Source organism: Enhydra lutris, unplaced genomic scaffold (assembly GCF_002288905.1).
Source record: "Enhydra lutris kenyoni isolate GAN:26980312 unplaced genomic scaffold, ASM228890v2 scaffoldscaffold8, whole genome shotgun sequence".
In the NCBI taxonomy this organism is placed as follows: Eukaryota; Metazoa; Chordata; class Mammalia; order Carnivora; family Mustelidae; genus Enhydra; species Enhydra lutris.
Genome location: NW_019154092.1, coordinates 28,038,776 through 28,052,781, shown reverse-complemented (window position 1 = coordinate 28,052,781; position 14,006 = coordinate 28,038,776). Strand labels below are relative to the sequence as shown.

The window sequence follows — 14,006 nt, the reverse complement described above, 5'->3', positions numbered from 1 at the left end:
AGTCAATTGCCTTCCTGATTCCCTCTTTGGAGCTTGGTCCTGTTTCCCTGGATCAAACCATTTTTCCCACATTCTTTCTTTCTTTTTTTTTTTTTTTAAGATTTTATTTATTTGACAGAGATCATAAGCAGGCAGAGAGGCAGGCAGAGAGAGAGGGGGAAGCAGGCTCCCCACTTAGCAGAGAGCCCGATGGGGGGCTCGATCCCAGGACTCTGAGATCATGACCTGAGCCGAAGGGAGAGGCTTAACCCACTGAGCCACCCAGGCGCCCCCCGAATTATTTATTTCTGATCAAATATTTATGCAACTTTTAAAAAAAGTAAATGTAATAGAAAATGAATAAATGAGTGTTCCTTTGGGTTAAAAAAAAAAACACAAATACCTTATTTTTAAGGAAAAAGTCAAGAGATAAATGCACAGTGCAATCCATAGGCTCCAAACAGTGCACCTGCGTGTGTGCCGTGTACATGCACATGGTGTGTGTGTGTGTGTGTGTGTGTGTACTGACAAAAATGGACCCTTAACACGGGTGTATGAGTGATTTTTTTCATTCTTTTGCCATGTATACGACGAGGGCGGCTAAACAGAAAAACACCAAGTAGCTGGACTGTGGGAGGTTCATGCAGCTTCATATTCCGACAAAACACACGGTTTTCACTTTCACTTCGTTCTTGCAGCTTTCTTAATAACAGATGTGATAAATAAATAATGCAGAGCTCATTTTAAACACTTTCCTGAATATTTACAGAAGGGACTGGGTTTGGCCTCTGAAATACAAGCCAAAGAAAAATCAATGTTAAGGAAAGGACCAAGGGAAATCCCCCGTATGTAAAATTACAACAGAAACCAGGAAACTGAAGAATTAGGACAGATGTTTTATCCAATAAATATCAAACACTGACAGGCAGCTTAGAAAGTGATATCTTTTTGGCGTTCAAACAAGAATGGGTTGGTTTTTGTTTTTTTTTTCTAACTTCACTGGCATGATCACAGAAACGAATGCCAGGATTTATACCTCAAAACCCCACAAGACTGCCTGCCCTTTCTGTAGGTGGACAAAATGAAGACAAGGAAAGGGTGTTTTGGTTTTTTTTTTTTTCAAGGTACAGAAATGTTATTTCTGCCTACATTTTGCTTGGCTGCCAAAACTAGGCAAAGTCAAAGACATAGTTAAAGGCTAATCTGCTTGTTTTAAATTCAAACAGGTAATGAGATTCTTAGTATTTGCTGCTCAACTACCTCCACTCTCACTCATACTCAGACTCCCAAACCTCCCATCCCAAATATTCTATTTGGAAGCCTCAGGAGCAAAGAGAGATGGAAGATTCCTCGTCATCATGAGACAGTCCTGAAGGCTAGAGAAACTGGTGACTGCCCAGCAAGACTGGATTTCTGCCCGGCAAGACTGGATTTCTGACTCACAGAGTCTCCATGTTGTCCTCCTCTTTCCCCTCGTTCACTTATCCTTCAGCTTCAAAAATGAGATCAAACTAGAAAATATGGGTTAGAGCTCATATTTTTTAAAGCTGAATGACAGAAGCTTTGGGCACTACTCCCCCCAGTGTAATTACTAATCCACTGACAAGTGTACAAGAGGGCTTTGACCTTTAAACCAAGACACAAAGAAGGGAGAAATTAGAACGCAACCTTGACTTTGTCTCTCTCTCATCTTAAGTCTTGTCTGCCTCCTCAACTCCCATCCTCTCTGATCCAACCAACCAAGAACCTGCTGTATTTCCTGAACACAGTGACTTGCTGTATTTATTGTACTTGCTCCAACTGTCCCTCATCCAAATACCCTTCTCCATTTCTTTGCCTGGAGAATTCATCTTGGCATAGCAACCTGGAACAGCTTCCCCCAAAGCCTTCCTGACTATGCCCATCTCTGAGGTAGACTCACTCCTCCCCTTGTCTTGTTTCTTTGGAACCTAGTGTATGTATTCAGGGCACTCTCTGCAAACGATGCTTCTCTGCCTCACCACCCACAAGTCCAGCCACTCAGGGACTTACACATTGTTGCAAAGATAGGTGCAGAGCAGTTGATCTATAAATGTTTATTAGGCAAAACTGTCAAATTTGATTTTAATGAAATTTATCTAAAGTGTCTATTTTTAATGTCAACATTCAATTACTGGTTTTTAGTTAAGAATTCATGGAAGGGGAAGTCAGCAAAACAGAGTTCAGTTATTATGGAAAAGCATACATAAAAAGTGAATTTCTTTTTTATCTTATGAAACTTTTTTTAAATCCTCCTAAAATCAATTAGGGAAAATATGAAAACCAAACAACAAAACAAACTACACATATCGGTGGAAAGTCACATGACCTGCCATGCACTGCAAATAAACTTCTTTCTGCCATCCTGACTTGTTGCCTTATTTTAAGAGGAAAGTCACAGTTTAGGGCTTTTCCATAGTGAAATAAAAATAATTCGAAAGCCAAAATTAGAAATCACAATGCTTATTTGAAATGGCAGGAGCTATGTGAGGGCAGAACCACACCACAGACCAGGATCTGCACACAACAGAGTCCCTGCAACAATGATATTAATTGCTGTATGTCCCACTAAACCACATGATATAAGTAACAGGCTATCAGAGGTAACTGGTGTTCCCAGGTCTAATCCAGGCAGGCAGAACAGCCTTTGATCCATTTCATTTCTATCAGTTCTCCCTCCAATTACTCCCTTTCAATTTTCTGATCAAACTAGATGCTATCAAAATAGTTCTCTGTAGAAATAATCCTGACATTCACTATAGGCTTAAGATAGTTTTTATAAACAAAAGATATAAATTGAAGAGCACAGGGTGTATTAGGGATAACGCTGTGCATAGTTAGAGTTCAATCACATTTTAAAAGAGAACTGAGTCTTAGAGGAAGCTTATTTATTTATGAATCATTCATTTAGTTGCAAAACTTTTGCTGAGCACCTCTGTGCCAAACACTGTATCGAATGGTGGAGGACAACAGCGAATAAAACCCAAGACCTATAAAGCTTTTTTTAAATGTATTTTTTTCTAGGAACTGTGGCATAGAACTATTAATTCTATCTGAGGAAAACCAAGTGTGAGAAAACCTACCAATGATAATTAAAATTTGTTCTGAAAGATCAACAAGCACATAATTCAAAAGTATCCTCGGATGGCAAATAATCAAAGAAGCTTATATTTGGATTGTGTCCACTTTATGTATCATACTTACATTGAAATTGCTCATATCAGATGTTCTGGATATACATAGTAACAAAATACATGCCAAAAACTGTTAAAAATGATTTAATGAGGACCAGGCAAACCCCATCTGACCCCAAAAATCTTTCCTAGACTCCATTTCTCTCAGAGGAAAGGTAATTCCTTAATCCTTTTTGAATCCAGACGAAAGAGAACTACCTTCTCTAAAAGCATTCCTTATTCCAAGATAGGTACAGATACTGGAATTTAAACAACTTCCCTCATTCCAACGGACAACATTCAAAGCATATGAGATTCCAAGAAAGGCCAGCAACTACATAGAGAAACACTGGAATTAAAATAACGTAAATAGCAATTTTCCCCCAAGAAACTTTCAAGGGGGAAACTGCATAAACATTTTACCTATTGATAGTCGATAATATTTAGAATATCATCTGCTAATAAAATATAACTAAAATAACTTAAAATTTTACTGTATGTTATATCCAGTTTTATTATTAGCCCAATAAAGCCCTCTTCTTAGGCAGAAGAGGTTTGCAGAAAAGGGAGCAAATAAAATAAGAGGAATGGCTAATCAGATGATAATTATACTAGCAATTTCTATCAATAAGAACATGATCCTAAACAAGATGTAATCAGGCAGATATCAGAGGCTACAAGTGATGCTCATCCAATATCACAGAAGTGAACGGACTGCAGTTTCGTTACAGGATCCCCCAATGGTTCACAGACACTTTGGTTTGCCCTGGACAGGACACAGAAGCTCCCAAGTTAACTAGGAAGAACATTTGTACACCGAGGGTACAGCTATAGGAATCCCTCCTACAAGTACTCAATTTATCGCCGGAGCCATTGAGTTACACTAATATCTCTGGGTATTCATAAAAAATATCCCTCTAAACTCAGAAAAGAGAAACTCAAGCCAGAAATAAAAGTATTTAATAGGAAAAGCATACCCTACAGGTACCAGATCTGTCGGTCCATCTACAGCCTACAGATGTGTCGGAATAGATTCCTCTGTCAGAATTATGGACAGCAGTGACACGATGAACTGCTTGCACGGGGCAGAACAGTGGAAGCTATTTCTGTTATGCTGCACAATACCTGTGATCTTCCACACTGCGTTACAGTCCTGAAACATCTACACAGAAATACAGCGATCCACTCAGAAAATCATAAACAGCAAGAAGCAAGCAAGAAGAGTATCATTAAAAGGTTGGTACAAGGTCAAGGGTAAACGCTTCCTCCACTTGTGGGCATCACCACTAAGTACTTTATCCTCTGACACGTAAAAGACAACTCTAGTATATAATAAAAGGGAGTTAGATAAGGTACTGAGATGGTTAACTGAGAAATGGCTATACACTGTCACTTTTAAAAGGAGAGAACGGGTTATCTGGCACCAATGAAAAAAGTACTTTACTTTTTAAAGAATGGGTGCTTTGTTCATATATACTAATTATAAACTAATAAAGCAAACAGAAAGCTGGCTAGTTAAGATGAGTTAACTGAGGGAAAATCTTTAATTCTGGTTTTATTTGAGAGGAAGTTTGCTTTTATTATGAGATCACACTCTCTTTGCAATCTTTATCTCGATACTATGAAATGTTTTAGAGCTCAAGAAAAGAAGGGAAAAGTACACTTAAATGGGTCACTTTATCTACACTTTGAAACTTTCTTTTCCTCTGTGACTCCAGACTATTAAAACTGACCAAAATCCATTTATACATGAACAAAGTTCACAGTTCAAGGGGAAGTATGTAAGAAAAAGAGGTCCCTAATGGGTAAAAGAAATGGAAAATAGTAAACCGAAAATTTATGAAAGAGCTGGGATAAGTCATCTGAAGAAGTTAAGATGAAGGGGTGGTATCTAGATGATGCCCAGCTGTTCCTCATCATCAGACAGGGGGGAAAAAAGAGAAAATTAGTTTAATTAAATGCACATAAAGATTTCAGCATAAGGAAAACATTCTTGACTATAAAGGTTATCAAAACACAGAGACAAATATAAAGGAGCCTGAGATTCCTATCTCTCTGGACATTTACTATTAGAATATTATCTAGCTAAATTGACTGGCTTAAGTCAAATGCTGGCTTGGGGTCCAGCCCACATGAACTTGAAGTCCCTCGTACTTCTCATGAATGCTGTGGGCTGGGTTGAAAGAAGGGAGAAAAAGGAAAGAGTGGGCAGAGGAGGTCTGATATCCTGCCAATGGTCATTTCTGACTGTGAAGAGTATTCTCTTTCCTCCATATTTTCTTCCATGTGTAACTAAAACAATATAATTTTCACATACTTAAGTTTCTCTAGGCCACCAATGTAGAACAGGTGTCTCCATGAGCTAACAAAGCTGTTAAGGAAAAAGAAATGTTAAAGCAAAGGCAAATTAGCTTAACCTAAGAAAATCAGGGGACCGGGTCCAACCGCTGAAATAATTCCCTTCCCTCATGGGCAAGATTCTAAGGAGTGGCTGGCAGGTAGAAGTGCATCCTGAACACCCAGATGAAGGCACAGATTCCATCCTAAGTACCATCACGTGGGGGCAACCACAGACTAACTACTGAAAAACCCCCAGCCCAATAAGACCGATACCACCACAAGAAAAGAAACACCAAAGAGGTTACCAATGTCCTCCAAAGTTACTCGAAACGCTGTCGTCACAACTCCACAGTCCCCTCGTTTTCTTTTCCCTGATCCCTTCTATAAAATTGCCACTGATAAACTGTCAGTGTGACTACTCCCTGAGGGCACGTAAACCTTCATTAGTACACTTTTCACTTCCTCCAGGAGGCTCCTCATCTGTGTGTAATTGATGTCTCAACAGAGATCCTATCCACACACTTCAGGCCATCTTAAAGCACTTTTCACTTCTGAAAAAAGACCCCTTAAACTGCGGCCTCCGAGCCAATGAAAACAAAGAGTGAGCTGAATAATGTTTCATTAAGTTAACACAACCCTGCCAAGAATCATACGATCAGAAACCCACTTATAAAGCTGGCCGTAAAGAATAATGAAAAAGGACCATATAAAATTCTTCAGATGTTGGAATCATTATTTACCCTGGGATCTAAGGACTAAAACATAGGGTATATGTTCTCTATAATTTTTTCCCCTAAATAGAGACTTTTAAAATACTAATTCCCCCGCTAGAGTGCTGCTTCCTCCCTGAAAGCCATTAGGGTTAATAACAGGCAGAACCTTTTTTGATCTCTGTGGATGAAAATTGTACATTCTCTGGTTTCCTTATTTTAATAAATAGGATGGTCGCTTTTGATTTTAAACTTGTAATATAAATCAGGGCCATGGAAAGAGAAATTCATTTTTTTCTTGCTAATAACAATTTATAAATAGAAGGTGAAGAGGGTGAAGACTATCTAGTGATGGCATCATTTCATATAAAATATGTATGGGTTTTGCAGCCAGGAATGCACTGTAAGTCAACTTAATATGTGTGAGCAAACTCATGATATACCATTGTATTATGCTCGGAAAACAACTCCGACACAAATATACCCATAGATCTCTGACTAAAATAGCCCATAAAATTCAAAATATTTTCTTTGGGTGACAGAGATCTATACTTATATTGTCATAAATGGTTATGGGTTGTCAACAGAGATATATCAAGTGATTCACCTAAATCACTCTTCAATCTCCAGAGCTAAAGTCTGTGACATCTGAAGAGTTTACTTTCTGGAGTCTGTATGTCTAATTCTTATTAACTTGAGAAACTGTTTGGTAGGAGTCAAAGAAACATACACAAAATTATAGTTCTGTGTGTCTTGCAAATCCTATAATCAATAATATGCCACCTTCCCCACACTGTAAAACTTTTAAAAAAAACTTTAAAACAGAGTATCTTGGCAAAAGACCATCCATTTAATAAGAATATTTCTCTGGCCAATTGATTGCAAGAAGAGGCCTCAAGCATTACTATTATCATCTCAGATCTAAAATTTCAACTGTTATTGATTGGAATCAAGCTACTAAGATTTTCTACTACCAGTTTTTTTTAAGTGTCTTTTTTTAAAAAGAAATATTTCTGTGCTTACCCTGTTTAATGGTACAGCGAATGTCAGTTGATATTTATTAATGTGAAAGAACTCTATGGTAGCAGAGGCTTATTCTTTGGATTGCCACAAGGGTATGTTACCAATTGATGGTTATTATTCACCCCAGCACTTCCCACTCTTTCATCCCAAAGGAGGAATGGGAGAGGAGAAGGAAAAAAAAAACAGATGGTGGGACCCTCCCCATTTCCTTCCCCTCTCATTCTCTCCCTGCCCTGGCTCCCAACCCCACACATTCCCCCACCTTCTCTCCCTCTCTCTGATTATATTTTCAAAGTATATTTGTACAGCTGTTAGAAGTACAGAAACTGTATCCATTCTAACTTCTGGTTCAAATATGTATTAGAAACAAAATCAGCAAGGAAATCACCTGAACTGCTTCAGTTTCATGAACTGTATTATTGATTTGTAAGAAGTCATGTGGTATCCCACTCCTTAATTCAGATAAGCCAGGGGTTCCTCTTTGTCAAATTCTCAAGTCTATAGTCAGAACAGATTTGCACAAATGTGGGAAAAGCAAAACTGTATCAATGACTCCTGGCTAACAGTGTTCCCTGGGATTCCAAGGGACGATCACGGCAGTTAGAGCCTGGGTTTTATGCTTGCTACTTGGATGAGATATTTAAGTTTGTTTTCTCACAGGCAAAAATAAATAAATAAATAAAAATAGGAAATTAAAAAAAAATAACAGAGCCTAGAAAGATTATTTATCTCATAGGAACATTATGAGGATTAAACCAGATATGGCTTACAAAGTCTGGACAGTGGAGGCAGTGCTTTTCAATATCTAAGTGTGGCAAGTTTGATGGGTTATACACAGAAATATATGGTATTTACGTGGATAGGAGATATCCTTGTCCTAAAAAGAAGCAATTGTGGTTTGCCTTAAGATGCAAACAAAAGTGGGAAAGTCAAGGAATATTCAAGGAAACTAGCTATTTATTATCCGTTCAATGATTCCCCAAAACAATTTCTCTAATGCAACTTCAAAGGAGAGACCAGAAAATTTAATCTTGGTCACATTAGCTGGAGATGTGCAGGTATGCGTTATTTTGTGATGTTCCTATTCACATTTCAAATTAGGGGAGTTTTCTTTCCCTACTTTGTTTTAGCTATTGGCTGAATGCTCCTGCCTGGTCCTCCGCCCCTTTCTAGCCACTAAAACCCTCCCACTGTCTCCTCTGAAATTCAGTAGTAGTCAATTTCCAAAATACATGAGCCTCCATCTTTTCTCTGAAAACTTCCCTTCACGTCTTGAGTTACAAAAAACCTGGCTCTCTCCAATGACCACTACTTCCCCTAGAACCCTCTCAGGTGGAAGCCCCTTTCTTTTCCACACATCTTGTCCTACTGAGCCTGGAAATGGGATGGGTGACCTCTATTCCAGACTCAGCTCCATCCCATAACACGAGGCTGGGCAAACCGAGGGCTGCTGAATTTCAGCTGCAGCTGATGGTCCCTTCAGTCAGGCCACTCCAGAAGAGCGTGAACGCTCCAACCATTTGTGACAGCCTTACACCGGGGTTCCTTCTTTCTTTCCTCTCATTTCCGACATACATTCCATAATATTTTCCTAACCTCAATTTCCTGTCTCTCAAGTCATTTGTCCTTCTAACTCATTTTCTGTAGAACACCATATCAAACAATCCTTTCACTCCAAGAAGACCTCCCGCTTCACGTCATCCCTCACATAATCATGTCCTTACTCACCTCCACAACCACCTCAACTACCATGGAGACTGATCTTAACCACTCCATTTCATGTACTCTTAACTCCTTCATCCCTCTCTCACCTCTTCATTCACACCTGGCAAAATCCCAACCATGGTCAAGTCCGACTCTGTACCGACTCTGCACTTGTAACAGTGGTCATGAACATGACTGGAAAAAGTACAACCATGTTGGCTAGTCTTGTATTAAATTCAGAATTAGCAACCTTGAGAGTATACTTAATGCTGCCTGACTCTAGACAAACATTTTATATAGTCTCCCTGAATCTGCAAAACTACCTCCCTGGTCCTCATCCTGAGCTGAAGAACTTGTTTCCTATTTCACTGAGAAAAATGAAGCAATAAAAAGCAAATTTCCATAAGCCCCTCCCACATATACTCTCCTACCTTCATTTCTATCCAAATACCCTGACTTTTTCCCTCTGCTTCCTTAGAGCACCTGTCTATACCCCTAAATAAGGACAGTCTCTTCATCCATTTAACAGATCCCATTTCCTCTCCTCTAATCAAGCACATGGCCACAGGACAACTTCCTCATTATCAAATTTTCCTCCTAACTGGATTTTACGCATCAGTGTAGAATTATTCTCCTGCTTCTCTCTCATATCAAAAAATTACTTTTTTGGATTCCACTTTCCCTTCTAGCCATTTTCCCATTTCACTTCTTCCCTTTACCTGAAAAATCCTTGAAAGCATCAGCTACATTTGGGGTCTCTAATTTCTGTCTCCCATTCTCTTGAGCCCACTCCATGCAGGCTGTGGTCTCTCCACTAGAAAGAAATTGTCATTGTCAAGTTCATCAACAACCTCAAGAAGCTAAATCCAATGGTTATGCTCAGTCTTCATTATGAGTTGTGTATCTACAAGTATCTAACACATTTGAGGTGCTTTCACTCCAGAAACACTCTCTTTACTTGGCTTCCAGAACAGACAACATGCTCTCCTATCCATTTATCCTCAGTCTCATTTATTGTAATTATTTTCCATACCTTCTCCAAGCTCTTAAAATTCGAATATCCCTGAGCTCAGTCTTTGGGCTTCTTCTCTTTTTTCTATTTCCCTTCAGTTCCTTTGTGATCTCATCCAGTTTCTCGTGTTTAAATATTGTCTGTAAACCAACCACTTCCAAATGTATATCTCCAGCAAAGTCTTTCCCATAAATTCAGGACAGATATGTCCAATTATTTAACACATCCACTCTGGTGGTAAAAATGAATGTCATACTTAATATGTTCAAAACTGAACTCCTGATCAACAACCCGCTGCCCCTGAAACTAATTCACTTGCAGATTTTCCATCTAAGTTAAAGAGAGTGCTAATTCTTCTATTTGGTAACACTTATAATTTGGGGTTATCTCCAACTCCTTTCTTTATTGCCTAACCATGCTAATTCCAGCAGCTTCTCCTGGATCTAGCTTCAGACATATCCAGAAGCCAATCACTTTTCAGTACATCCACTGCTACTCTTTTTTTTCAAACCACCATCCCTTCTTATCTAGATTATGGAAATCGCTTTCTAACTGCCCCTCCCTCTGTTTTTGTCCTTTATCCCCACCCCCATATATATTTCTGTAATTAGCACTTCCGCTATACTTTGCTCCTGCTAAAATCTAAGTGAGATCATTTTGTCTCTAGCTCAAAATCCTGTAAGAGTTGAACATCTTGCTCAAAGCAAAAGGCAAGATCAAGGCACTATAGTATCTGGCCCCATAACTTCTGTGACTTCATATCTTACCATCCTCTCCTTTGCTCACTCTGGCCTTCAACCACAATGGCCTCTTGATATTCCTGGAACATTCCAGGCACTCTCCAGCTTCAAGGCCTTTGTAATAGCTGGATCTTCACCTAGAACTCTTTCCCCTTAAATACCTGCTCCCTTAACTCCTTTCAGATCTTTTCTCATATGTATTCCTCTCTCTCATCTCATTCAATTTGCCCCATATCACTTTTTGGCACTGAATAAGCTACACATTTTACACATTTATTTTGCTTATTACCTGTCTCTCTACCAACCTAAGATCTGTGAGAGGTCTCTTTTTGTTCTTGCTTTTTACTGCGTAAACTGCAGTGCTGAAAACAGTATGCAGCACATAAGAGAAGCTCAATATACAGGTTGAGAGAGAGAGAGACAGAGCACACCGTGGTCACTAAAGCAGGCAGGGCAATAAGAGGAAGGACCCAATGATTCCCCTTCATCCTCCTAAAGAGAAACAGTTTGCCCCACTTACCAGCCCTTCCAGAAAGGCAGAAATTGCTATGCATCTTCCTTGTTCCCTCTGTAACCACAAGGACCTGTCGAAGTTCATAGTACTAGCACACAACGGTGTGGAGCTGAGTTTTTTTAAAAGGTGTAAGGATCAGGACAACAAATTCAGTGAAAGTTGGCTTTAAAAAAAAAAAGAAGTCTACAGAGTCAACATCAGCCTTTTTTACAAAGAATCTGTTGTTTCCTACCTTAATTCACAACCTCTATTGCAGATCAGATAGGCACCAAAGCAAAATAAGTCTCATGGGGACTATCAGAAAGCAGACCAGCTTAAAGGGCAGAAGTGTCCAGTCAGAATACAAAGAGACTCCTATGGCTGTTAATAAAATGAATGGCTTTGGGCTATTACTGAAATACGATATTTCTGCAAGGATCCTTTAAGGTTTGTTTGTTTAAAGATAATTTACTGATTTCTATGAGTCCACCAACCAAGGCTTTAATGACACAGTCTTCCTCCCAAAATCATGCTCTGGGTCCACTCTGTGGGACTAGTGGGTAGGGTAGGAAAAAGTCCAGCAGCGTTGGTGGAACAAAGATTTGTTAAAACTGCAGTACGGAAATTATACACACCAATGGAATCATAATGTAAATGTCTCAAGAAAGATAAAAACGAATTAACTTGGATAGAATTCAGAGGCAGAAAATGCCCCCTTAGAATTCTGGAAGGGTCACTCACTTTTCAAAAGAGTTTCGAAAGAATAGAACTTATTTGGCCCATGTTTCATTGGGAGGAATATTAATCCAAGGCTTCATTTACAAAGGACAAACCTAGGAACGAAGCTGTCACAAAACTACTCGTGATCACAGGAAAGAGAAACACAATCAGAGAGAAAATATTAGCATTCTCTGCCTCACAGAAGAATAAAACCACTAGATAACTCCAGCAACACTCTCACCTTACAGGAGAAACATACTGATAACACTCAAGAATATTATCCAGAAAAGCCTATTGTTAAAAAAAAAAATAAAAGGCAAAGAATGCATACTTTCCTTTCGTGCCAACCTTTTGAATCAAAATTATTTGATGATGAATCTATGCAGGAGGTAAACACTTAGAGAAGGAATTGTATCTCTAACGGTTGGGAATTCAATCAGTGAATTCCTGGAATTCTGTATAACTTTTAAGAGAATAAGGTTTATATCTTGACATTCCTCACACACACCTCCATCTCCTTCTCCGCTGGCATTGGCCTCCGCCATTTCCGCGCCATCCAGTTCAGACTCACAGCCTAAATCCAATGTTCCGTCAGCTGGGCATGACGACTCCTCTTTCTATATTATTTTAAAAAGAAAAAAAAAAATGAAGACTTATGATGGAGATGTACTGGCAACTGAAAACATTTAATATATTTTCAGGATCCTAACGTATTACCACTGTTACTTGTGATTTGGAATTTCAACAGATTTATATCTTAATGTAAAATCACTCCTTTAAAAACCAAACCAAACCAAACCAAACCAAACCACTGGGAAAAGCACACTGCCACAAGATGATTTTTTAGGTCTTTTAAAATCTATATAAAAGTTTCCTTTTGGTATACATTGTTACCTTTTTTTTTTTCAATTCTACAGTCTTCCTTATATTAGGAAATGGCTTCACAAGTAAGAATTTTACCAGTAAATTAAATACCCAAGTAGCTACAAAAAGCAACTAAAATAATACAAGTCTTTTTAATTAACCTGTGTAATTTTCTGAAACACACAATGAGAAGGGTTTAATGCTTAGTAGCAGAGAAAGAACCCCTGCTTCTTTGCCAGGTATAACTTTCAGCATTAAAAATGCCCTTCTCAAAGGACATTAATGAACATTAAATGTAATCCATCATATATTATAGCAGTGAAGTATTTTTAACTTATAAGAAATAATACACTGATTTTATTTGTTCCAAGTTACACAACCATGTGTAGATCATCAGCTTTTATCCTCTGGAATTTTTCATCTTAGACAGCATTTCCCATTCTAGTTGGAAGTTATACTAAAATAATTAAGATTCCATTATCTGAAGTTTTTTATTTCTTTATTTTTCTCACACAAGTATGAATTATTTAAAATTCGCTTGATATTACTGCTGTTTTAAAATTGAATAATTAATTTAAACTCGCATCTTTTTGAGATGAACGGATAAGTTTATTTTTATAAAAGACAGAAAGGCATACAGGTGTGAAGTCTGTATATCAGCTTATGGTCATTAAGTCAAATAGTTTACAGCAACTGTGATCATCTTAAACCCTTGGCTGAAGATTCATGGCACTCCTCCATGTAAATTTTTAAGAATCAAGAATTTTAAGGAAGCCACAACTATTTTCCATTACCATATGTTAGAGAGAAACCACAGATAGGCTTTCCTTGAAGAAAAATGTCATTGTTTATTCTTAATATGAAATCATTTTTTAAGACATCTGAAAACATTTAAAAGGCACAGGGGTCATTTTTCTACCCTTCACCCAAATCTAATTTTGTTTACCTTCACATGTCTGAAAAAATGCATGATACACAGTAATAACAGACATAATATGCAGAATAATCTGACTTACTTTGAGAGCATAAAGGCCTGACTTTCCAGGGATTTTGAAGAATGTTCCATCCCCTATTCGAGTGTTAGTGTGAAGCATTGCATTCAGACAGGCTAATGGAGAAGTTCCACTAGAAAATAAAAGTATGCAAAAGTGAAGCAATCTGAGATGCAATTTCTGTAGCAAAATGGTGCTCTCTGTCTCTTTCTCAAAAAAAAAAAAAAAAAAAAAAGAC

At 38.2% G+C, this 14,006-nt stretch overlaps 1 protein-coding gene across 1 annotated transcript in view; it reads right to left on the bottom strand.

Annotated features, from left to right (window-relative positions):
- Positions 1 to 14,006, bottom strand: part of LOC111142412 (additional sex combs like 3, transcriptional regulator) — a 150,275-nt gene that overhangs the window by 99,330 nt on the left and 36,939 nt on the right. The window contains exons 3-4 of the mRNA XM_022495480.1: positions 13,793 to 13,901; positions 12,421 to 12,529 (exon numbers count right to left, since the gene is read on the bottom strand). Coding sequence (XP_022351188.1) covers positions 12,421 to 12,529; positions 13,793 to 13,901 — 218 coding nt within the window. The remainder of the gene's footprint in view (positions 1 to 12,420; positions 12,530 to 13,792; positions 13,902 to 14,006) is intronic.